This window comes from Solea solea, chromosome 14, assembly GCF_958295425.1.
Source record: "Solea solea chromosome 14, fSolSol10.1, whole genome shotgun sequence".
NCBI classification, from domain to species: Eukaryota; Metazoa; Chordata; class Actinopteri; order Pleuronectiformes; family Soleidae; genus Solea; species Solea solea.
Window position 1 is genome coordinate 17730459 of NC_081147.1, and position 24233 is coordinate 17754691.

The following is a 24233-nucleotide window of genomic DNA, read 5'->3' on the forward strand; positions in this document are numbered from 1 at the left end:
ACTGAATAATATTTTACTCATGAATAAAATCATTAAAAGAAGCTCTTCCACAACTAAGGCGTAACCATGGATCCCACACATTTTATGATTAATGCTCTATAAATTGAAGCTTTTGGGTTTTGGAACATTTATATGTGTATACATGTACACATATATATATATATATATATATATATATATATATATATATATATATATATATATATATATACATACATATATAAACATATATATATATATATATATATACATATACATATATATATATACCTATATATATAAATATATGTGTATATATATATATATATATAGACCCAACTTATTTGTGATTGTATTCTGGTTTTGACAGGCCAGATCACCTGAGGACACAAGTTCTGTTTGCCTTAACTTTGAAGATCTTTTAGAAAGACAATCTCTTTCGGGCTGCATCATTGTGCAGACTAATGATGCCTCAAAGGCTTTGTTTAAGTCATTAAACATGGAAATCTAACGGCACAATTTTCTTCTAATGGCAAACAATTACATGTCAACAGCATGGCCAGGAAAATCAATGGCAGTGAAAATAATGTACTTATTGTCCAAGTGTTAGAAATGCTTGACTGGTAATTTGCCAAATTACGGGCGGGAAAAGAAAAGAAAAATACTCTGTAACACTGTTAAATGGAGCCAGTTAAAACATGCTGATTTGCCAATATATGCACAGATGACACCAGTCCCTGCACCTTTAAATACCTGAAGACTGTATCAATTAGTTTTTGCCACCTTTGCTGAAAGATGTTATACCGGTGTGTCTCATTCTGCATTAGAATTAGCAACATTAACATTGTGTTATGACCCTATGGGGTCATATGTATAAAAATGTGGAACACAAAAGTTTATCCTTAGCATTGATCCCATGTCCTGGAAACTGTGTGGTTCAAAGTTTTTAAACCTCATTCTCATTCCCTTTTTAACGCTAAGATAATGCACACGACTTTCAAATTAAGATAACACACACATACTGCTGGTTACCTGCTGTATTGAATGCACTTGAGTACGTACTGTATGTGAAAAGCTAAGTCTAAAAGCTTTACTCCTGACTGCCCTTCATTCAGACAAAACTAAAAAAAAAAAAAAAAATAAGCACTATAAGTACTCTTTGTAATGTCAGCAAATCAATAATGATCAGTAAACGAATCCCACACTGCTATTGTGCACAGTTTAGCCAGAGCAGCAGAGCCCGAGCAAATTAAATAAATAAATGAATTCAATAAATAAAAAATATAGAAATAATATAAATATAACAGACCTTGACCTAAAACGTAAGGTTGGGTTCGGTAATTGCTGTGAAATGGAACCGACTCCACAGTATATTGGATGCATCAAAAAAAAAAAAGAAATAAATACAAATCCACACGAGAAACCCTAATGAATTGCAGTGCAAGGACTATATTTCATGCATTCACAGAACTGACATGCAAGCAATTCACTTTTCTCTCTTTAATTTGGATCAAATAGTTCAGTGTTTGCCAGACTTAAGGTATAACATCTCCAACACTAACTCAGCAGCAGGAAACCGTTTTTTCTCCTAAGCCTATAAAATGAATTTAAGACAAACATTGTCACTATTCACAGCGTTATCATGCACTAGAACATAGAGGCAGGGAAGAATTGTTATGGGTGACATTTCGAAAGCAGTACAACACACTGTACATTGTGACACAGTAGATGTCAACATGTAGAATATATATACTGCTCCAAATTTAGCTGCAACATTTAACCATTGTGTGCAGTTCATTTACACTTAACGGCGCCAATATTAACATTTTACAAATACATTCATGTGCAATAATAATTACTTTTGCGTTGTTTCTTGCTTTTTTTTAAAATCTCAGAATACTTTTCTTTACACGGTACTTAGTTGTTGACAGCATCATTTATATTATATCTGTCTCTCTGCTATCTTTATTTGCACTTGCACTTGCACTTGCTTGATGTTGATCTGCAGTAGCATTTCATTAATTATAATGTGAAAAAAATGGAATTCACACGCAGTTAGCACCCACGCGTGCACCTATTATCACACATGCCACTGTGATATCCACTCCTTATATTGTTCCTACTATGTTCATACTATTTTTTTTTTTTACATGAGTGTGTTTTTGATGGCAGAATTCCTAATGGGTACGGCTGGGTTTTGTGCTTCAGAGGATTAACGACAGTGTGCGTTTTTGTCACTGTTGCAGCAGGTAATTCACTATATTGCATTTTGAAAGTGCACATTTTGTGCAAACAGCTCAAGTAAGAGCAACTAAAGTCTGTAAAAAAAAAAAAAAAAAAAAAAGTTTTGATTGTTACCTGATAATATTCACTGGTCAGGTTAAGATGCTTATACATCAGCGATGTAGGGGCCCAGGCAGCTGGACTGCAGTCCTGGTGCACACAATGACTTTCCATTAATAGGTTGGGGAACATGCGGGGAGCCCACCTCAAGCAGAGATTTCCATGTGGATGTGGCCCATGGCACAGGGGTACCTGCCCCCAGCCATCTGCACTGATTTGACAAATGATTCTATATCAAAGGCCTCTGCTCTGATTTGGGTGGTAATTGATTGAAAGTGAGGCCCTCAAATCCCTGATTGGTTTAGCTGGGTGTAGTGGAATGATAGGCTGTGGCAAGTGAGAGGAAAGGACAGCAAGTGTGAAAGAGAGAGAGGGAGGGAGGGAGAGAAAGCCGTGCAGGAGACGTGGGAAATACTACGCATATCTGCCTCATTTCCACTTTGAGAGAATTCTGAATGAAAGTTTATTCAGTTGTGCAATTTCTACATACAACAGTCAGGGTATGTATAAATATCTATTTTTTTTTTTTCTTTTTACGGAACACCCCATGTCATATCTCATCATAACACGTTTGTGTTTTGCTTTGCTAATGCAGCTGTCAGGATATCCAATTTGTTAGGGTGTCCATGAAGATTAGATTTCACCATTCAGAAAAGGAGAAGTCGGTTAGAAATGGAATATTATTGATTTGTTCCACGTGGAGGTGTGCTCTCATGCAGACATATGAGCACGGGGAGCTGACTGAGAGGGAGCGCCGATATTCCTTCATCAATTTTCCCTGAATTTCTCAGGCCATTAACCCTTGTTGTGGGAGTTGTGTGACAAGGGGTTTGTCTTATATCAAATATTGGGGCCATTTGTCGTAGAGGTTCCTGTGAGGATTATTTCATAACCGTAAAACGTTATAGGAGGAGCGTTGCACAGTGAAATTATTTTTTGATAAATCTGATTGATTGTATTTTATCTGAAAGGATAGAACATACTCTACTATTTGCATTGGATAAAGATTGCATTTCCCTGACAAACGACATCCACATGTGGCCTTTAAAAGTACTGGAATTGTATTCAAAAATATAAGCCATACCGTGACCAGTCCTTGAAGTTATTAAACCATATATAAACCTCGTATACAACATGGCATGTGGGTTATTCTGTAAATAAACCAGGAAACTGTGGAGCCCTGTTTGTGCAAATGTGACAGTGATGCTACCTACGTGGACGTAAGCCCCTCGCCTTTACAGCGCGGCAGGCTGGCTACGCTGCATATACCTTTTGCCATTTGACACAGACATGTGGTGTTTGGTAGTGACAGATGCTGCACACTACTGGTCCCAGAGGTCACAAATGACCTTTTGGGTTGTCTTTTTTTTTCAGTCACAAAGGATTACTTGTTTGATGATGGCCATCATTGCAACCCGGGGCAACCTGATGGAGCCGTCGGTTGTCGCTGCTTGTCTTCTTTGATCACATTTACCTCAAACACAACGTGTGTGTATGTGTATGTGAGAAGGGCAGAGAGAGTGAATGTGTGTGTGTCTGTGCTCTTGCATATGCAACCGTGTTGCATGTGAAAGCACATTTCCAGGAAAGATGCCTCGCTGAACACCCACACTCTGCTCGATGCCTTTAACTACACTTAATTGCTGCATGACCAGCCTCTTGTTTGGATGCCGGAGGGGTTTTCTTTTTGTTATACATCATTAAGATTTACTTATTCCGTAGCATTCCTTAGTTTATTAAATGAATCAAATAAATAAATCTGCTTGATCTCTTTGGGATTTTACCTGTGGCAATGTGTTTGCAATTGTTGAACTTCAGAAGGTAAAATGTGCTACAAGAGGCATGGTGTCGTTCAATCTTTAAATAAGCATTTGACATGGAATATAAGGCTGTGAAATGGCAACCTGGAGTTGAATAGTTGAGGTTTATCTTAGCAATTTCAGAGCTGGGAGAAAAAAAACATAAAGTGCAGGCCTCATACGATCAGAGGTCCTCGATCCCCACCCCCACCCATTGCCCTCTCCATCTGTCACCTCACTAGGTTGCATTGTTCATGACATACATGTACTAAGGCATGCATGCACATGTACACATGCAGAACAACATCCACTTAACACAATATTAAAGAGCCCACGACCAAATATATATATATTAATAATATTGAATAAATGTGCTTTACCAAAATATATTAAAAGTTGTTATTTGCCACCTGCGGTACACATTTCTACACAATGTTCCGAACATAAATATGCATGTGTACACACTACTCACATTTTTGTTCACATTAATTCCTGTCTTGTAGTGCAATAATGAACTGCTCTTATTCATGAGGTACATTCTGACGAAAAAAAAACACACAAATGTTCTACCACCTAAAGCTAAGTGTCAGAAATGTGATCCTGCCCTCACCTCTTTCCCTGACTGCTGTACTGTAATCACGCTCTGAGGTGAGCCCACTCATCAATTATTCACAGAATACAAGATTTTCACCCTTTGTCTCCTTGCCAGCAAAAGGGGACAATTAAAGAAAAAATAGAGGAAAAATAAAGAGAAAAAAAAGAGAGAAAAAGCTGCTTGGTGGGTAAATAAGAGAGTTTGTGTTGGACAGACAATGCTTTCACCATATGAGTAATAATTGTGGTTTAACAATGTGTGGACCTTTGGGATTTCCAGTATGCAATATATGGCCTTAAGAGTAGGATTACTATGGAAACCAAAGGCCCTAAACAACCTGCAGTGCCCACCCACTCGGACAGCCGTTAATCATCTTCGCTCAGATCCTGGCACTGCAGAATTTGGCCAATGTGTCAAGAAGCAATTATATATACTTAGTGCCTGGGCACCCAATCTCCTCCCTCCCCTCTCTTTCCTCGCTCTCACACTCTTAATATAATCACAGAGCAGTCAGTTTAAAAGCCCTCTGTTCATTGCACTATCTGTCTGGGGGATGTGCACAATGCAGATGAAGAGAAGTGTAAAAAGACAGAGGATATTCTATTCTAAGAGCCATTATAATCAGAATATTCTTTTCATATAAATCACATTCAGCCATTTACTCATTTTACCAGCCTCCTGAGCTGACTGACATACTAAATTACCCCAGCTGGCCCAATGCATTCGCTGCACATATTGGGGTGGTGCGGATCATGAAAACTAATGTGAGCTGACTAGAGGGAGATTATGTTCCGCTGCTAACAGCTAAAACGTGAATAACATGATCTGCAAACCCATGGTGTTCCCCATTACATCAGCACTGATCAGCTGTGTGGAAGTGGAGTGAATCAGAGAGTCAGAGAACAAGACGGAAATGTGGCAGCCATAAATTACAAGATTTAAAGAGACACGCAGTGCAAATACTCTGAATACAAACATCTGCAACATCCTATTGTGAACTAAGCTGTGATTAAGGGTATCTAAGGGTAGGGGTCAAAGTCACGCAGTGCACTTTTGCATTGACAGTCCAACGAACACAGGCTGATTGGCTTTGACACGAGAGTTGGGGGCGGAGTGTTATATTTTATTATTAATTACTGTCCCAACTACCGTCTACACCTTTCAGTGTCACCAAAGTCATTGTGGATAACTTGTGGTGCATTAGAAATGTAGAGTGGTGTTGGGCTCGGAACAGTTTATGACAGGCTGTCTGACAGCTTCCTTCCACTGCACTCCTTTCACTAAGGTTCACTTTTGCAATAAGGCACTCTCCATCACACCAGCCATTCATCCAGAAGAGGACACAGGCATTTTTGACACGTTTGGTGCTAAGTGAACTGAAATTGTGTGAATTTCACTCCCCAGCACATTATCACATTCCGCAAAAGGCATGCAGGGGTTAGAGGGGAGAGTTACTTCAGAATATGGAGATGACTTGAGAGCATCAGAGAAAACGATGTCTTTTACTGTGCATGTACAGGGCTAATTAGCATTGAATAAATCTGCCCTTCTCACCTCATGTCAAATGAATATTGAATCATAGCAGAACTGAGTGAGACACAGAGTGCAGGGACACAAAGAAAACAATGAAAAGAAACTTCTTTCAGAGATTTAAATATTTCCATTTTGGATTCATTGATGCATTGATTTGCATATTCTCTGAAAAAAAACATATGGTGAATTGAAAAGTGAAATGAGGCAGGGCTTGACATTAACAGCGCTAATTTACGAATATGCATTTTTCTAAGCAAAACAAAAACAACCTTAAGAACACCATGAAAAGCTTAAATGATCTGCAATTATTTCACATAATGTTGTTTGTCCACATGATGAAAATATGAGTTTATGAGCTTACCTTATGAGGACACATGGGGGGCGCTGGGTTAAATGACGTCTCCAGCGTCTGGCTCAGATTCTGCAAACAAAAACACATTATCAGGATCAGGTTTTCAGGAAAGGAAAGTCTTCCAGCAAATGTTCTGCGACAGAAGTTGCAGCTTATTTCCTGGTCTGTGCCATTAGCACTTTTGTAATAAGGGAGTTAAGTGCCGCACTCAACCACCACCATCTTTGCTGACCACTAATCCAAAAACCACAGCTCCAGTGTTTAGTCATATTTTAAATCTTCCCTGTGACAATATCTAACAACATGGGAGGGTACGCCGTGATGTGTTTTGTTTTGGTCTCCAGTTTCTCCCCTCCATGTCTGCATCTGCAAAGATTATAAATCCCTCCCTGTCAGAAGATTTCACTGACCATATGTTGGGACTTTTGTGTACATGTCTGATTGTGTGTGTGTGTGTGTGGGGGGGTGTTTTTGTTTTGTTTTGTAGTTAAATGATTATCTTGTTGTTAATGCACCAATACATCACTCAGAAACAAGAAAACACCATTAAAAAGGACACACAAGGTATGTCAACAAGCCAACAACAGATGGTCGCACTGCTTGTGATTATGCAAAGATCCAAAGCATTTGCATACTCACAATTCTTCCATTAAAAAAAAAAAAAAAAAAAAGGAATCAAGACACCATCTTGAGTTGACCTTAGTGACAAATCAAAACAGCCATGGGTGAGGCAAACACAGCAGGGAAGGTAGAAAACTTCTTGGAAAACTATGATGGTTACTCCCTCCTGGGAAGGCCGTGTTCATTTCCAAGCAGGTGCCTTCAGTTATGTCCTCACATCCAATTATGTGCCGGTGGTAAGTCTGATGCTCCCTGACACAATTAATGGCTGCCTTATGCTATCACCGGGACAGATGAGACACTGAACTCTCCAGACTTTTAACATCTATATTTCATGGCAGAAGGAGAACACCTCGCCAAAAAAAAAAAAGAAAAGAGGCCCAGCATTCACTGCAGCATAAACGCTACGACATGAAATATTGATGCATAAATGGGTCTTGATGAGACGCTGGGATTCGTAGATACAATTTTCCCTACAGATCGAGTATATAATCATCATGTCTTAATTGATGTGACCAATATCTATGAACTACTTTCATTGGGGACAGGGATATCATCTGCTGTCATGTGTGTTCTGTGTGTGAGCACGCAAAATGGGCGTTTATGTTGATGGCATCGTTTCCATAGGGGAGAACAACACGGCCACGGTTCTCGATGGCGCTGTCACAACTTATGACTCGTGATTTATGATGTAATTACAGTCATAATATTTACTTTATTTCCGCTGTTTATAAAGCACAACAAAGAACAACTCTTGGTCTGGCTAATTATAACATGAGCTATGCTATGAAGATGCAAGAAGTGAGACACATGAAAGTGGAAAGATTAAAAACCTCAAATCAAAACATTTAGTGAGGTGAAAACAAATATATAATACCGACTGTATCAACAGATTTACCAAGAAAATGTGATGTTTTTCTTATGATAATAAAGAAATAAATATTTACATGCATAATAATGTATAATGTTCAAGCTTGATACCCACCATAGATAATCTAAACCCTGCTCCCTCTCTGGGACACACAAACACAATACAAGAGCTCCCCCGGCTATAATTAATGTTGTTTTATTTTATTTTTTGCTGCTGTTTTGTTGAAGTCTGTGAGTAGAACAAATCACTGACTTCATTGTGCATGCATGTTGTGTCCCTTTGTCACACGACACAGCGTAATTCACGAATGCAAACGGTAATGCCGATCATTAAAGTTTAATGAGCGCAGAAACAACGTGAGCAATAACTCATATTTGTGATTTAACGGAACACAAATGTGATGATGATGATGATGATGATGATAGGAAAGAAATGATGGATAGCAAAACATAAAAAAGTGGGTGGGGAAAAAAAGAGCCTGTCATTTTTCAACTCACCTTTGGTCTGGGACATTTTACATCTGATAGGGAAACAGTATTGACAAGGCTTGTGACAGAGGTCCTTGGATTACACCACATATTGACGTTTTTGTCTTTTGGGGAGGTTACTGAAACTTGACGAGGCCCAGAAAAGACTGCGGTATGCTATGTAACCAAATGTATTTTCTGATAAGTGAAACATGATGTTTCTTTGTCTGATTTGTTGGAGACATACTGATTTGGCAACAATTATGTCTGCTGTGGTTTTACCCCTTCAGTCCAAGTCTTGCCTTTACCCAGAAATTGATATGATTGAAGGTGTAATTAATATTGAGGTAAGAAATATTGGAGTCTGTTTCGTGCATCAATCGTATAAAGGCATTTTTACACTGGTGTTAATTTTACGATTAACATCATATTATATGTCAATAAATGATACGGATGTTCCCCTTTGAGGCTCAATAAAGACACAGTCAGACACAAGTCTATGAAGGGCTACAGTTGTACCCCTATGTAGTGATTAGAGCATAACAAAAACTGGGCATTGGGTGTATTAACTCCAAACGTTCTAGAAGAAAACAAGTAAAATACATATAATGAGGCCCTGGAGAGGATGAATCAAGTTAAACAGTAGCAACTTAAAAGATGTTAAAGTAAACGGACTCATGAGGCAGGGATTTCATTGGTCAATTTCATACCTGGGGGAACATATTTGTGCTTACACGGGGACTATTTGAGAGCGAGCACAGGGGAGGCATTGCAAAATCTGAGCGGGAAATGAAGAAATAATCTCAAAGTGAAAGGCAATGCTCTTTAATAATGATAGGACAGAAACCCCATGGAGGTACTATATAGCAGTCTGGTCACATTCAACAAGCCAACTTCCCCAACAAGCGCCATGAAGAGAACAAGAGAGCGATTCAGTGCTGAGTGGACAGGGACTTGTGGCACATTCTAGCCCCCATCAGCTCAGCCTCCATTCTCCACACACATAAGGAGGCTTTATGCTGTCGTCTTTTTAGGATCCCTCAAAAGTGCCCCGCTATACTCTAAGTAAACTGCATTTCATGCCGCCAGATACTGCTTTTCTGGCCCTGTTTGCCACTCTGACATTGGTGCGCCCAATAAAATATATTTCTCTCACTAGAGGATTAAAAGAGAAATGTAGTTCAAGGATTATCAAATGCCTTTGATCATGTGACTGCCATGTTTTTGATCTGCAGCACATAGCACCGAATATATTCTCTTTTTACTTCCTTCTGTCTCCATCCCTCTCCATGGATTTCCCCCGTGCTTGATGGTTCTCTGCAGTGCGAGAAGCTCTCTTGACAGGGAATGAAAAAGGAGAACGTAACGAGCATAAAACACATATATTTGTAATGCGGTGATGACGGAGATCATGATCGTGGCGCTTTTCAGAGGTGACATACATAAGTGCTGCCAATCAACACGTTTAATGACATGAATAGTACGAGTATTTATCAGATGCGCAAATGACGCAAAAGCAGTTTCGAACTCATGCAAATGTTTTGAGTATATAACAACAATGAAGACATGGCTATATGTGCTCTCTGCTGCTGTTCATTATCATATTTTGAGCCTGGGGCTATTTTTTCAATCACTGCATAATTGCCGTTTAGTGGCTGACTTGGACATGCAATCAAAGGGACACACACTACGTGCCTCACTTGAATCACAAAGCTGTGCATTTTTAATAATGTCCAGACCAAGAATTGCGTCAGTTTGTGCCAGGATATCTGTGGCTGGAAAAAAAGAAGAAATTGTCATCCTCATTGTGCCATCACCCCCTATTAATGTCACTGCAAAGACGAAATCCAGGCAAATCAAGACAATTATTGTGATGCGACTTCAACCAAACAAAACATTTCAGTGTGAATGACACTCAAACCTTGCATCATAAAAGGCGTGGTTTCGGGCAAAGAAAGCCCATCAAGAAATGATTGAATATCATTCTAATAGATGAAAACCTACAAGGCGTTCCGACTGTCTACCTGTCATGTTGTTTGATCGAGCGCGTCAGTCAAGCTGACGACCGCAGCAACAACGTAGTGAGGCAGACAAAACATAAGCACGCTGCCTCCCGTCCTTTGCCCTGTTTGGTATGTTTATCTCGTCTTCCATGTGAGCTCGGTGCACGACTGTGCATATGCATACAGAGTGATGAAGGTTCAGAAACTAATGCCTGGAGGAAGCTGCACATATAGCACAGGCTCTTTGAAATAGTGCCAGGATAGGCCTCATTTGCAAAGCAATTTGACAACAAAAGTAAAATACTCAACTACTTCAAAAACAAATCCTAGAGATGCCAAGTGGTGCTGCTCCGCCGTGTGCCGAGGGAGGGAATGCAACAGAGGTTACATCCGGTGTCTTTTTGTGTGTGGTTCTGACATGGCTTATTTGCAGACCTAGCATTGAACCAGTGCAATGTCATGATTGCTTTGGCAAGGGAAGGGGGCCTAATTTACATGAGAGGGAGTGCTGGAGGCACACAGGAGCTTGCCTTTGACCAAGGTGCCAACATGCCTGCAGAAAAAACATTGTAATTACAACTTACAAAGCTGTTGTGTTCAGAACAAACTCAGTCTTAATGCAGCAGGGCCGCATAGGTCTACTTCCTAATGAGAATGGCAAAGAAACAAAAAAATAAAAGAATTTAGATTTTGTCTTTTAATACTCCCTCTTTACTTGAATCCAAATATAAATGTCTGGGGGTTTTTTTTGGATTGATAATATTGATTATTTTAAAGCTGTATGCTTTCTGCTAAATGTCACAGGGCCAGTGGGGGGCACAAAATCTATAGGTGGTTCAATACTGCATTTCTTGCTCTGGCTGACTATTTCAGACAGTATGGTGTTGTTGTTTTCATTTTATGTGCTTTAATGTTCAACTGTACCGATGATACAGATTGTTTTAACAAGTGCAATATCACTGTTGATTTACTAGAAGAGTTTACTCGCACACACAGGCTTATGGTAATCTGAAATTTATCAAGGAAGCTTTATATTGTTTTTTTTTTTTTTTTTTTATTGCCGGCAACTGCAATGAATTTGCATTCAAAGCTTATGTTTTCAGGAAACCGATACCTACAGAGAGGGGAGACAAGAACATTTCACAGACTGATGCTATTTCAAATTGAGAGCTGCTGTGTATCACAGTTCATGCGTTGCATATTTAGCGGTTCACCAAACGCCGTTGCATCAGGGATGCTCATCGTGTCTTCAAACAACACAAGTCGCACACAGAACAACCCATGACCTCCTGGACTTGATGTGTTATTGTTGTTGTTATTTTTTCTTTTTTTTTCTTTTCACATGCGGCCTCTGAGAAACACGACATGTCGAGATCCGAAAATGCACGAAATGTAATAAATGTACCTGAGATAAGCCTCTTTGGAGTAAGTTTGATATACATGGTGCATGGGTGTTTCTAAAACATGCGCTCCAAAGCAAAATCATTGATGCTGACATAGTCAGGAGAGGAGGTCTTGAGATGAGACAGTGTGTGCTGAAAATCTCTTTCATCCAGTAATAGTTTGGGTGCCTTTATAAGATTAATACTTTGGCATTGTCTCGTTGAGAGCGCCTTACTTTGTTTAAGTGTCTTTGGGACCTGGATCAATCTGCATGGCGGGAGTCAGACTTGTACACTTGACCATATAATGTGGCATGCTTGTCACAACCCCGGAAAACATTTCTTTCTTCAAATGATATTTCTTGGCCTGCTCTCATCACTCACTCCCTCTAACCAATTTGTCATTCTAAGCCTCGCTGTGCCGCTGCCAGCGCCGTGATGATAGCAGAGGGCCTCTCTGATCCAGGCAGTGGCAAGGGAGCAGGCCAAGTGTTACGCGAGCCTCCCTGGGACACCAAACACGGGCTTCTGCCGGCTGATGCACGCCTCCACGGCTGAGAGGAACTGGCTTTGCAGATGCTTTCAATTCGACACAGAATGGAGCTCATCTACTTTGTAGGGATATTTTGTTTTTGTGTTTGTGCATTGCGTTTGTGCCCGTTTGTGTATTTTGTGTGTAAACTTATCATGCATGAGCATGCCCATGTGTGTGTTAGAAAGATTTCAGAGCGGTCTCTCTGTCTGTGTGTATTCACATGAGTGTTTGTGCATGAATGAGAGAGTGTGCAAAGCTGCTTTTTATACAAAGACACAATTAGACTGAAATGAGGCTAAGCATTTTTCTTTTTCATTTTTTAAATCCACAGAACTTGTTCTCTGTTGATATCCTTTAAAAGTCAGTTCAGCCACCATTAATGCGCCCATTTCAATGAGTGGATGCCATTTAGCAGGCAAGTTCATGAGAAACACCCACTCGCCCATCTTCTACATGAGGGTCACAGGGGGGCGCTGGTGCCAATCCCAACTGACATAAGGCGAAAGGCGGGGTACACCCCGGACAGGTTGCCAGTCCATCACAGGGCCACATGGAGACAACCAACCATTCACACATTTAGAGTGTCCAATTTGCCTAATGTTTTTGGACTGTGGGAGGAAACCGGATAACCAAGAGAAAACCCACACACACGGGGAAAACATGCAAACTCCATGCAGAAAGGACCTTGTTCTGACTGGGTCGCGACCTTCTTACTGCAAAGGCAAGAGTGTTAACCACTACACCCATCGTGTGGCCCCTCATCAGAAACTAATTTACAAATGCATTTAGTGAGCAAAGGCTTCAATATACTGAATATGTGATAATTTTTTTTCTATTTTTGATCAAATCAAATAGATACCATCTCCATGGTCATTTTACTTGGTTTTTGGCACATTTATAATGACTGACATTAGGGTAGCTTTGATTTTGTTGCTTCTATGGCATTAGAGGAAAAAAAAGAGGGTAACGTAATCTGGTCAATGAGTAATCAAGTTCTGGTTGTCAAATTACAGCTGCTCTGCTTTGATTAGCGGTCTAATCTCAATGGTGCTCAACATCAGACACCTCCGTGTTTATGTTTCAGTCTTTTGTTTAAGATCAAGGTATGGCTAGTGCGTTATCACAGGACAAGATGTACATATGTTTAATGCATGGACCGTCGTCGGCCACGCGGTATGAAAATAACCGTTCATTTGTCTTTGGATGGACAGTCGTCGTAGCTTGCTGGATGTCTAGCTTGAGTCTTCTTGTCAGATGTTGATAACAATCTCACAAAACAACACCAGCCTTTCATCTGTCTGAGCGAGGTTCAGCGTTTGATTGGGAATGAATATGGAAGGCTCCAATCAGTTTCCCTTGTATGAGCGCAGTCAACATGTGTGTGACTGCTCCTTGAGCGCTGATGGCAGCGACACGGGCGATTAAAGCCAGAGCCCAATCAAACCAGCTGTGTGCCATTCTCCCCACGGTATTGGTGGTGCCAGGCATGTGTTCCAAACTACTAGCAGGCATAGAGGCCTCAACCAGATCCCCAGTCTGGGGACTTATGGCCACACATGAGCTAGGATGTGTCGGCAGGTTGGGGTTTTAGCAATACAAATTGTTTTCAAAGACTGCTATGCTATGCAAGCAGAATTAATCGCATTGGTTGCGTTAAACCTCAGTGGAGAGTGATTCTGGCCAAGCAGTGTTGGCTGCCGAAGCCCAGTGTGAAATGCAGGAGCAAGGCAGGAGGTAAGGAACATCACGATACTTGTTTGATTATGGAATAACATCATTAGCTATACAGGTATTCAATTAAACATAATCAGTGTCACAGGAAATGAAACTTACATGAAATATGATAAACACAGGAAATGAGCCAAATGTAGAATTAATAAAAGATGAACACCATAAACTTGGAAATGACATTATACCATTCATAGTGCTTTGTGGATTCATTGGTTGGCGATGCTGATGATGTTTTTTTTTTCCCTTGAAATGATAAGTCTCACACTTTTGTCGTCCTCCAAAAATATATATATATATAAATTCAATTCAGTCCAATCCAGTTACGCAATGATATTCATATGCATGAAATTTAAACTTGCATCTTACATTCTGTAACTGTCATTCACATGAATACAGCTTTCAGCACACAGAACACCCATTATATATGAATTCATAATTCATGGCAAGGATCTCATAACGATGCTATATGTCCGTTCTCTCATCCATTGAACATGGTTCCTCGCTGAGAGCGGGTGGTGGAGATGGTCGCTTGCCAAGAGCTTCAGTCATCGTTGTGTTTACAACTCGAGAGGTTATAATACACCCTCTGAGCAGTGCTACTTAACTTTGCTGTTGCTTTTCACTGCTGGAGTCGGCTCTTGGCAAGAAAAGGAATGGGGTTTGATGCTGAACTTGCAGCGTTTGTGCTGGATTGATAAGTAAACAACTCTTACGGCAACTGCAAAAAATATGCATATATATAGCTGTTTTCAAGAAGAAAATCACACATACGCCGCGATGCAGTGCAAAAATAATTAAGTAAGCCACCATATATGCTACAGTTTTTAAACGGAACTTAACTTTTTACATTTTAGAATTATGAAAATATAGTGTTAAATGGTTTAACTAGCTTTAACCCTATATTCCCTAAACCGAGAGAGGACAAAGAGGATCTTCTAGACACCTATTAGAGCTAATGAGAGCAGAGGCAGAAGTTATGACCAGTGAATGGATGGAGGATATTTGTGTCCCACACTCCACATTACCCGCATCTTTGGAAAAGCTTTATAGATTTGGACGGCGGCAAGAAAAAGGTTTTATCAGCACCAACACAGGGAAACACATTAAGAGATCAGAACGCCGAAGGTCAACTGTGGCTGTGGGCAGCGCTTTGTTGGTGTCCTCTCTGTTTGTGCTGCACTGAAGCCAAGTGGCACATGTGAAAACAAGTAATGATGCCACTGGATTTCATTCTCAGTCTACAGGGTTTTAATATAGTATATCCCTTTGACATTGAAATAGGACATGGGATAACGTATATATATATATATATATTTTTATTAGGGGTGTCCCGATTCTCCAAATCCTTGATTTGATTTTCGATTGTAAGGTCACAATTCGATTTTCAATCTTTTTTTCTCTCTCTCTTGCACTGCAGATGGGTCTGCCTTTTTTAGACTTGGTCTAGTTTAGTCCAGGATCATTGTTTTTTATGTCATGATAACTCATTTAATTGTTTTAAATCCTATTTCGATTGTCTACATGGTGTCATGGCTGACATAATGTCCATCATCCGTTTGCAATGTACCACACTAAGGTCATATCGTGAAATTCAAATAATTTATTAACACTATGAATGTAACAGTAAATGCTTAAATCTAAAGGTCTAAAGGTCGCATATCTGATGCTATAGTGCTAGTTATCGCTTTAGCACAACTTGAATTTTGAGGAAGTTTCGCTCTAAATGAAGATGGAAGAGTTGTCTCTGTTAACCCTAACCCACGGAATGTGTAGTCGTGCTACAACGTATCTTTTTTTCCCTCGTTTGATAATCCATAATCCAGGTTTTTGGCCCCATGAAGGATCTATTGAAGAAGAGCAACGGGAAGTTATTTGAATTAAACAACGATTAAAATAAGACACATGCTGCTCAATAACCACCACACTAATCCTTTCTGCTATTGCAGTGCAAAACACTTCCCCATGTACTGTATGTGTATCTATTGAGTATCAATGTGTAATGCTGCACACCACACCGTACTGTATCCCTCATGTATTTCTTCATAGAATGAAAAATGTATTATTTTCTGTCTATAGGTGCAACTGCTGATCCAAGCAGCTAAACATTTAAGTTTACAAGATTCAAGAGAGAGAGAGAGAGAGAGAAAAAAAGGACAAAAAGGAATATGACTGCAACAGCTGCTGCAGTGCTGCGATAGAATAAAGCAGCACAGAATCAACTGTTTTTTACACAATAATTAAGCAACATCGACATGTGCATAAAAAAAAAAGCAGAAATGTAAAATCCGTAAAAACAGGCATGTTCCTTCATGTTTTCCCTTTCCAATGCAAAAGAGAAACAGATGGACTCATCCCTAACCATGGCATTTGTTCAGTTAATGATGGTGAATAATCCTAATGAATGCTACACCATGCTTCTGATCTCTATCTTTCTATCTGTAGAAGAGCTCATGGAACATATTAATTGTTATGCTAATCTTTTAAAGGGTGAAAAATGTAAATGAGGAAACGATCATGTATGAATGCATGAGACATTTCCAGCTTACAGTATGGATGCTTTTCTTTCTTCATTTTTGTTCTGCATTTTTTTGTCTTTTTCTTTTTTGTCTTTCATTCTATTGCTTTCGCCGACCCTTTTTTCTTTTTTGAAAGGCAGTCTTTCTAAATCCAATACAGTTTCTCGCAGCATGAGGCAGCTTCAAAGCCCTGCTCTGTGGTCAGGCCTGTCGATCCTCTCACCCACCTCCTGGTTGTTTAAGAGAGCAAAAGCACAGCAGTGCAGTTTCTTAAACACACAGAGCCACACCAGCACCAAAGGAGAGATCGCTGTTTGGCAAAAGAGCCTCTCCCTCACTCTCTCCCCCTCTCTCTCCACCTTGCACTCATGGTCTCTTGGACCCTCCCCTCATTACCCACCTTCCTGCACAGACCTTGTTATACCCCCTCTCTCTACTCTCTATCTATTGCTCTCAACCTCTCTCTCTCTCCCTCTCTCTCTTTCACCAACCCCCAAACTCTGCAGCGCTCTCATTTATCTTTTACTCCTTCTCCCACACTGACTCTGTCTGTCAGTTACCTCACCCTCTCTCCATCCTTCAACCATCATTTACCTTTTTTTTTTCTTTTTTTTTCCACTTCTACCTCCATCTCCTTCATCTGCCCTCACTCTTCACCTAGCACACACCATCCTGTTGTCCTCTCCTCCATCTTTGCCGCGACTCCATCCCCTATTGCCACCCCTGCCTCTGGCCTTACTTCCAATGCAAAGTGATTGATGCCAAGCTGTGTGCTGTGGGCCGCCCCTCCCACCACGCGCGCATGCGGCGGGACTTCACGGTGAGCCCAAAGCGGATGATATTTCCTCAAAAGGGGAGTTCAAGTGGCGGGTGGCTGTGGAGGGACTGGCCAATAAGTTGTGCCCACCCATGTCTGCGGAGAGGCAGACTTGTGGGACCACTTGGTGTGGAGCATGAGTTGGTACACTGGAATGCTCATTATATCTCTGTAGGGACTGTCCTGCAGGGCATTCCCTATATGGCTGTGGAGCTCATTACGCCAGGCAGCCGAGGAGCTCAAGGCACCCAGGGGCAGCGGGACTCGTTGGAGAGAAAATAAAGGGGAGGACTGCTCAGATTACCCTTAATCAGAGGCACCTGTAGATAGTCAGCACCTCCTTCCTCGTTTCCTTCTGTTAAGCCCCCCAACCCTTCCGACAGTCTTTCTTGCCGCTGAAATAATTGCAATTGCTTCACTTGACTCCCGTTTCTGACGCGCACAGTTCCCCGGCTTGCATTTTAATGAGGAGCTCGAGCCATGATCCAGGGGAGCTATTTATTTATTTAGTTAGCTATTTATTTATTTAATTATGTATTCAACGCGGCACGTATCATGTCAATTTTTTAAATTAGGGTGATTTTAGCATGTTGTGCTCCGCGGAGCTCTACCTGCGGCGCGGATTCGACGCATGTCACACCTCTCATCGCGGTGGATGGAGCGTTAATTAAGTTTTAATGTGACACACAATAACATGATAAATATGACGTACAAACTCCCCCGCACAATATCTAGTAAAATAAAAATATAATAGTCTCAGACAGGTCCCTTCACGTCATTATCGATGGAGGTAATGCAAACATGTAGATTAAATAACATTATTTCAGTGTAAGGTTGCCTTCACACTCTCCATCACTTAACCCGATGGGAAACCAGCAACACCCATTGCTGGGAAGAATGCAAACTAATGTTTTCTGGTTTTGCATAATAAGAAGTGTATTTATTTATATAGACAGTTGTCTATTTCTTATTTTGCCGAAACAGTCAAGTGAGGACTTTGATGCGAATTAAAGGGTGCTCGTCGGAGTCTGTTTTTGATTGTGTTGCAGAGATGTACAGTAGGGATTAATAAATACAGGAACAAATGTGATGTGCATGACTGAACCACTTTTGTGATTCTCTCCTTCCTTGCACACCTCCCTTCAGGTGCTGAGATGTTCTTTGAAACCGACTGTCAAGCTGTTGCCTGTGCAGTCAGCATACAAAGAGTTCATCCAAAATCGGCACTCCATGTTTTGAAGTGCTTGAATGGCTATGTGGCTCGGTTTATTTTTAAATGACACTGTATGTGACATGCTTGAGATGACACTTATTAACATCGTATCCAGACTACTTATCCCGATATGATACGTGATTGTTGTTTAGGTTGTGAATTAGGAGGCTCTTTTAAGTTTGTTTGTTTTTTTCCACTAAAAAGGTCAGCACATCTGTCAGAATGCAGCAATTAAGGAGGTGGAGTATGTCTTCTGTAGCTGGTCGTCCAGCGTAATTATTCTCTGCTCAGGAGTGACAGCAGTCTAACAACACAAACGTTTGTTTTTTTTCCCAGGAAAGAAGAGAAAAACCCAACATAAACATAAAATATCCCCTCTTAGACATCAATACCCTCACATATCAACAGATACAGCAAATAGTTTGAACCTCAGCATCAGTGATTTAGAGCGTCATTCCACTTTATCCTCCGTTTCAGGGTCACAGGGGCTGCTGGTGCCAATCCCTATTGACATGCACCCTGGACAGGCTATCAATCTATTGCAGGGCACAGTATGCAAAATATCCATTCATTCCCACTCTCACACCTACGATAAATTGACAGTTTCTTATTAATCGTGGGAGAAAACTGGAGTGTCTGGCAAGAAACCTGTGCACACACGGGGAGAACATGCGAGCTTGACGCAGAGAGGCCCTTGTTTAGACCAGTATTTTTGCTGCAGAGCAACAGTGCTAACCACTAAGCCACTGTGTGACCCCGCTGAGCATAAGAAATGTAATATGTCGAATCATTAGGCAATGCAATGGCGTTGCCATGGCGGTGTCACACATACGCATTTAAAAATGATGCCCAATGTGAAACACACAATACTTGTGATTTCACGGTCCAAACAGACACAACATAGACAACAAGCACCAATTAAAGCATATGTCAGAACAAGAGTGCACACTTACTTTCTCGTGATACACTCACACTTGAAACTGGACACCCGAAAGGAATAAATACATCTTCTAACAGACTGGGTAACTAAATGAGACATCAAAGTCAAACTTATCTGTACAACATGAAACTAAAGGGGCATTAGGGGCACTTATAGATGAGCTGCCACAGGCTCCATACTAAATGTTTCTTAACCTTTCCCACAATGATTGTGGTATTGTGATGAATATCCAGCATAAGTACACTGCAGGGGGAAAACAGGGTATTCAATATACTTAAATTGTTATTCTTCTGTCAAATTACATTTCATGTCACTTAATGGGAATTAGGGATTCTACAGCCCAAAAAAAAGCTTAAACATCATTAGCAGCTAAACCTCCCTGCCCACATCCCTCTGTCATGTAAGCCTGCAGATTCAGCCCCAATTAAATTCACACGCCCACTTATAAACTGGTTTTCTAAAATTCATGGTTCCAACCTGCGCGGCATGCAAAAACCATTTCTGTGACTGCATTTGGTTTGTTGTTGTTTTGGTGAAAGGTTCCCCGGTGAAATAGTAACATAACACGTCTGGGTTTTTTTTTTGACATAATTAACAATTATCATCACAAGCGTTGTGTCACTAATCACGGAACATGGCCTCATTTCATTGTTGACGAGCTGCCACACCTGACAACATGTATGGCATGCAGAAGAAAAACAACAACAACAAAAAAAGGATTTCTGTTGAAAAGCTGATCAGCTCATTCCCTCGGTGCCCTGTAAGCAAACTTGTTTCTTGGGCAACACGGTTGCTACACCATGGGGGGTTAGGCGTGGTGGCGGGGAGGCTCAAGTTCAAAGAAGTCGTCTCACAAACTGGAATAAAGTGGTTTTATGTGTGTTTCATCTCTGGGCTTAGTCGATGAAATGGAACCACCACACATTTTGTTTTGCCTGAAGTGGAAAGGCAAAAGGTGAAACAAAGAAAAAAAAAAAAACGGGGAATAGGAAAGAAATAGGCACTTTCAGCATAGAGGGACCATGTTTTTTTCAACATCTGTCATGGTCACAATTCCAAATCCCCCAAGTTTCATGAGGCATGTTACCCCCACGAGCCTTCATCCCTATTTCTTTATTCCCTTTGTTGTTATGGAACTCTGAAAACTAAAAGCTAAAGGCTTATGACAGTCGCTGAATCTAAATTGTCATAAATTTCCACTGCTTACACGATGATGGATTACGTTCATCAGCATGAGGCCTCTAATCTAATCTGGAGCTGTGTTCATCAAACTCCTCTCGGAGGAGGTGTGCTGATTTGGGATCACTAAATATGTCCTTGTTTGTCTTCAATTTTTGGCATAATCTAAAGCTGAAAGTGGTGTTGGATCAGCATGAGCACTTTGGAAATAATTGTCCTGATCTCATTTGAGTGCTGATGAAAAAGGTATAAAAGATGCTACTACTGAACACCTAAAGAAGAGTTTGAGAAACGGTAATGCTTTCTCAGACCAACGGACAAACTGACAGAGATAAATAGATACAGTAGATTCTCTTTATTCTCTACTGTATGGGACTATGGAGTCACTACTGGACATTTTGGCTTTCCCTTTCCCCTGCCAGTACATAATGACACACTTAAACTGTTAAGCCTGCCTCTCTGCATAAACCAGCCACACTCACAATCATACCAAATGACATGGGCGCGTGAACTGCAGTGTAGTGTTATTTCTTTTCTTCAGCCTGTCAGTGCATTTGTTTTCATTAGATGGGATTGGTCAGCAGTCTAGGCCCCTGCGTCCCGTAATGGAGCATACATTGCAAGGCCATAGACGGCAGTGAAATAAATGATACACACAGAAACCAGCGTCGCGCGCCTTCTTCTGGGAATATTCTACACTGCATGCATCTCATATAGCAAGTGGAATTCTGCTTGTGCACGACATTTACTTAACATTACACACACTTCCGAGGATATTAAACAATCGGGGCAGTGGACTTGCTAAAGCAATCGTGGATAATGTAAAGCAGTGACACTGAGAATCAATAAAAAATAGTGCTGAAATACTGTGGACTCATCATCTCTGAATGGTGCGATGAAAGTGATAGATGCAAGTCACAATCACAATACTGTTTCATTAAGGAGCGGCAGCCATTGGCAGGCATTCTCTGATATTCTTGTGTGGAGGCTGACACGACAGTAGAGGTGTGTGTGTGTGTGTGGGGGGGTAAGGGTACGTCAGGAGAATAAAGTGGTGCGGGGTGGGTGGGTGGCGAGGAAACATGCTTTCATTTGAGTCATCACCCAGTCTGCCCGGGGTTGGCTGACAGCGCCTCCTCTGCATGTGATCTAAAAACACATACATTGTACTGGGCACCCACCTGAACTAATTGCCCTAATTATTCCTCATACAGAAAGGAGGGGGAGGCGGAGAAAGAAAAAAAAAAAACACATACATGAATAATTATGGCATTTTTAGTAATAATACGAAATACGTCTTGTAGTGACACAAGCACATTTGGGGAGAAGAAAGCTACCTGTCAGGATGACTGGGCGGCCGTTCATTGCTTGAAAAGGCGGGTACATGGACGTGCTTTATGCTGAAGTGTGGAGTGTGGTTGTTGGGGGCAGCGGGGTCATCTTTGTTAACACAGACAGGCACCCACCCCCACTCCGACCCACACACACGCGCACTTGAAGCAGAGCGGCGCTATGAATCGAGGAGCTGCCTTGTAGTCCACACTGCACTGTGCAAAACACTAATGTGCCTCGCATATCAATTTTCTTATGGTTAAACAAAGATTTCTACTGATACGGAGCAAACTAAAAACTATGGGAGTGAATATTCACTGTTATGCCGTGTCCTAACATGTAATTTTGTTTCCTTTTATTAAATTGAAGACATCATAAGATGTGTATTTAATGGCTTGAGGGTGTAGCATATATAAAAGAAATCACAAATGTGTATTGTGGTAAGATCTAAAAAAAGTGCCTGTAGAAATACAACAAAAGGCAGGGCATGTTTTAATTGAACAAATAGCTGGAATTAGAGTTCATTAGCATTTATTTTTAAATTACCTTCAGTTAGCCTGACCACTTCAACCATCACAAAACGGCGGCTGATGGTGGCTAATGTTTGCAGGTGTTATACTGCACTTATTCATCTCACTTTATGTGTAACTGGTTATGTTAATAGGATTTCAACCCAATTTATTCAAGTGCTGATCAATGACATGCAATCTCGGCACTTCATGCATTATGTATTTTAATGGAACTCACTCGCTTTATAGCTGAATGGCTAAAGGTTAACAGTCCCAATAGGTGGGACTCCCTGAAGACTAATGTGAACATCAAACACACAGTTTTTTTTCTTCTTTCTTTTTCTTTTTCACTTCACAAGACAAAAGTGCACAACAACGGAAAAAGTTGTTTTTATCACCGCTTCTTATGGCTCATTGGGAGAAAGAAAGCGATTTATTACCTCACATCCTTTGCTCATATTAATGTGACTATAAATGCCCATAGACACTCACTTTCACTCGCCACAGGAAGTGAGGCAGAAAAAAAAAGGAGTTAGAGGTTGGGGAATTAGTAAGAAGGATATTGGTACAAGGGAGGGGTGAAGGGAAACGAGGGATGTGTGGGCGGGGCAGCGGTGCAAAGAAGAAGAGGGGATGGACAAGATATAAAAAAGTAAAGAATAAAACATCAGGGATACATGTCTATTTTCCATGATTATTCTGTACCTTACTAATATTAAAAAAAGAGAATATCTAGCCTCTTTCTCTCTGCAGTGTTCTATGGAAAACACTGAGGTGTCTTTCGAGGAGCCCGGCCACTTCTTGCTCAATAAAACTGGCAATTCCCAAGATGGGAGTCTCACTTGAGTATGTGGGGACTGTGAGGTGAAAATCCCTCCAGTGTCTACTAAATCAAGAAGTGGGAGACAGGAAATCATAGACACATATCCTGTAAGGTAGTTTTCACCTTATTGTCTTCTCAGTCGCGGAGATTTGCCCGTGGCTTTAGGAAAATGACGTTGAACTGCCCATGAGGTTTAATTTTTATGGACTCTGTAAATTTTAAAATGTAATTTTTTTTTGTAACCCTGAGCATGAAGAACATCTTTGTATTGGACTGGTGAAAGACCATGAAAAACCGACCTATGATATTTGGATATGTTAAGATGAAAAGACAGGGCTTAAGTGCTGGCTGGACTGGTTTCACGACATTTTACACTATAAACAAGCACGACTGCATGAATCAATTCAGAGGTAAATGGGATCGAATTTGACCTCTGCAATCAAAATGTGCCGCATTAGCTGCCACTATCATCCTGTCATTGTTTTAGTTTCATATGGATGAAAGTGGATTAATGAAAAGACGTACGACGGCTTGGGGAATAGGGGTATTTGTTGAGGCGGGGGGGAAGCTTAAAGCTGTCAGAAAATCACTTAGTCGACAAAAGATTCCAGTCAGAAACATGACGTATGACCTGTAAAGAAGCACTTGCCTTCAACACAGTCGGAACCGGGGCCAGCCATTTTAACTGGCGCC

General features: G+C 40.8%; 1 protein-coding gene across 2 annotated transcripts in view; it reads right to left on the reverse strand.

The window, feature by feature from the left end:
- The window catches only part of pcdh11 (protocadherin 11), a 126087-nt gene that overhangs the window by 69102 nt on the left and 32752 nt on the right, over nucleotides 1-24233 (reverse strand). For both annotated transcript variants that reach the window (XM_058649472.1, XM_058649471.1), the window contains exon 4: nucleotides 6611-6670. In XM_058649472.1, the coding sequence (XP_058505455.1) occupies nucleotides 6611-6670 (60 nt within the window). The remainder of the gene's footprint in view (nucleotides 1-6610; nucleotides 6671-24233) is intronic.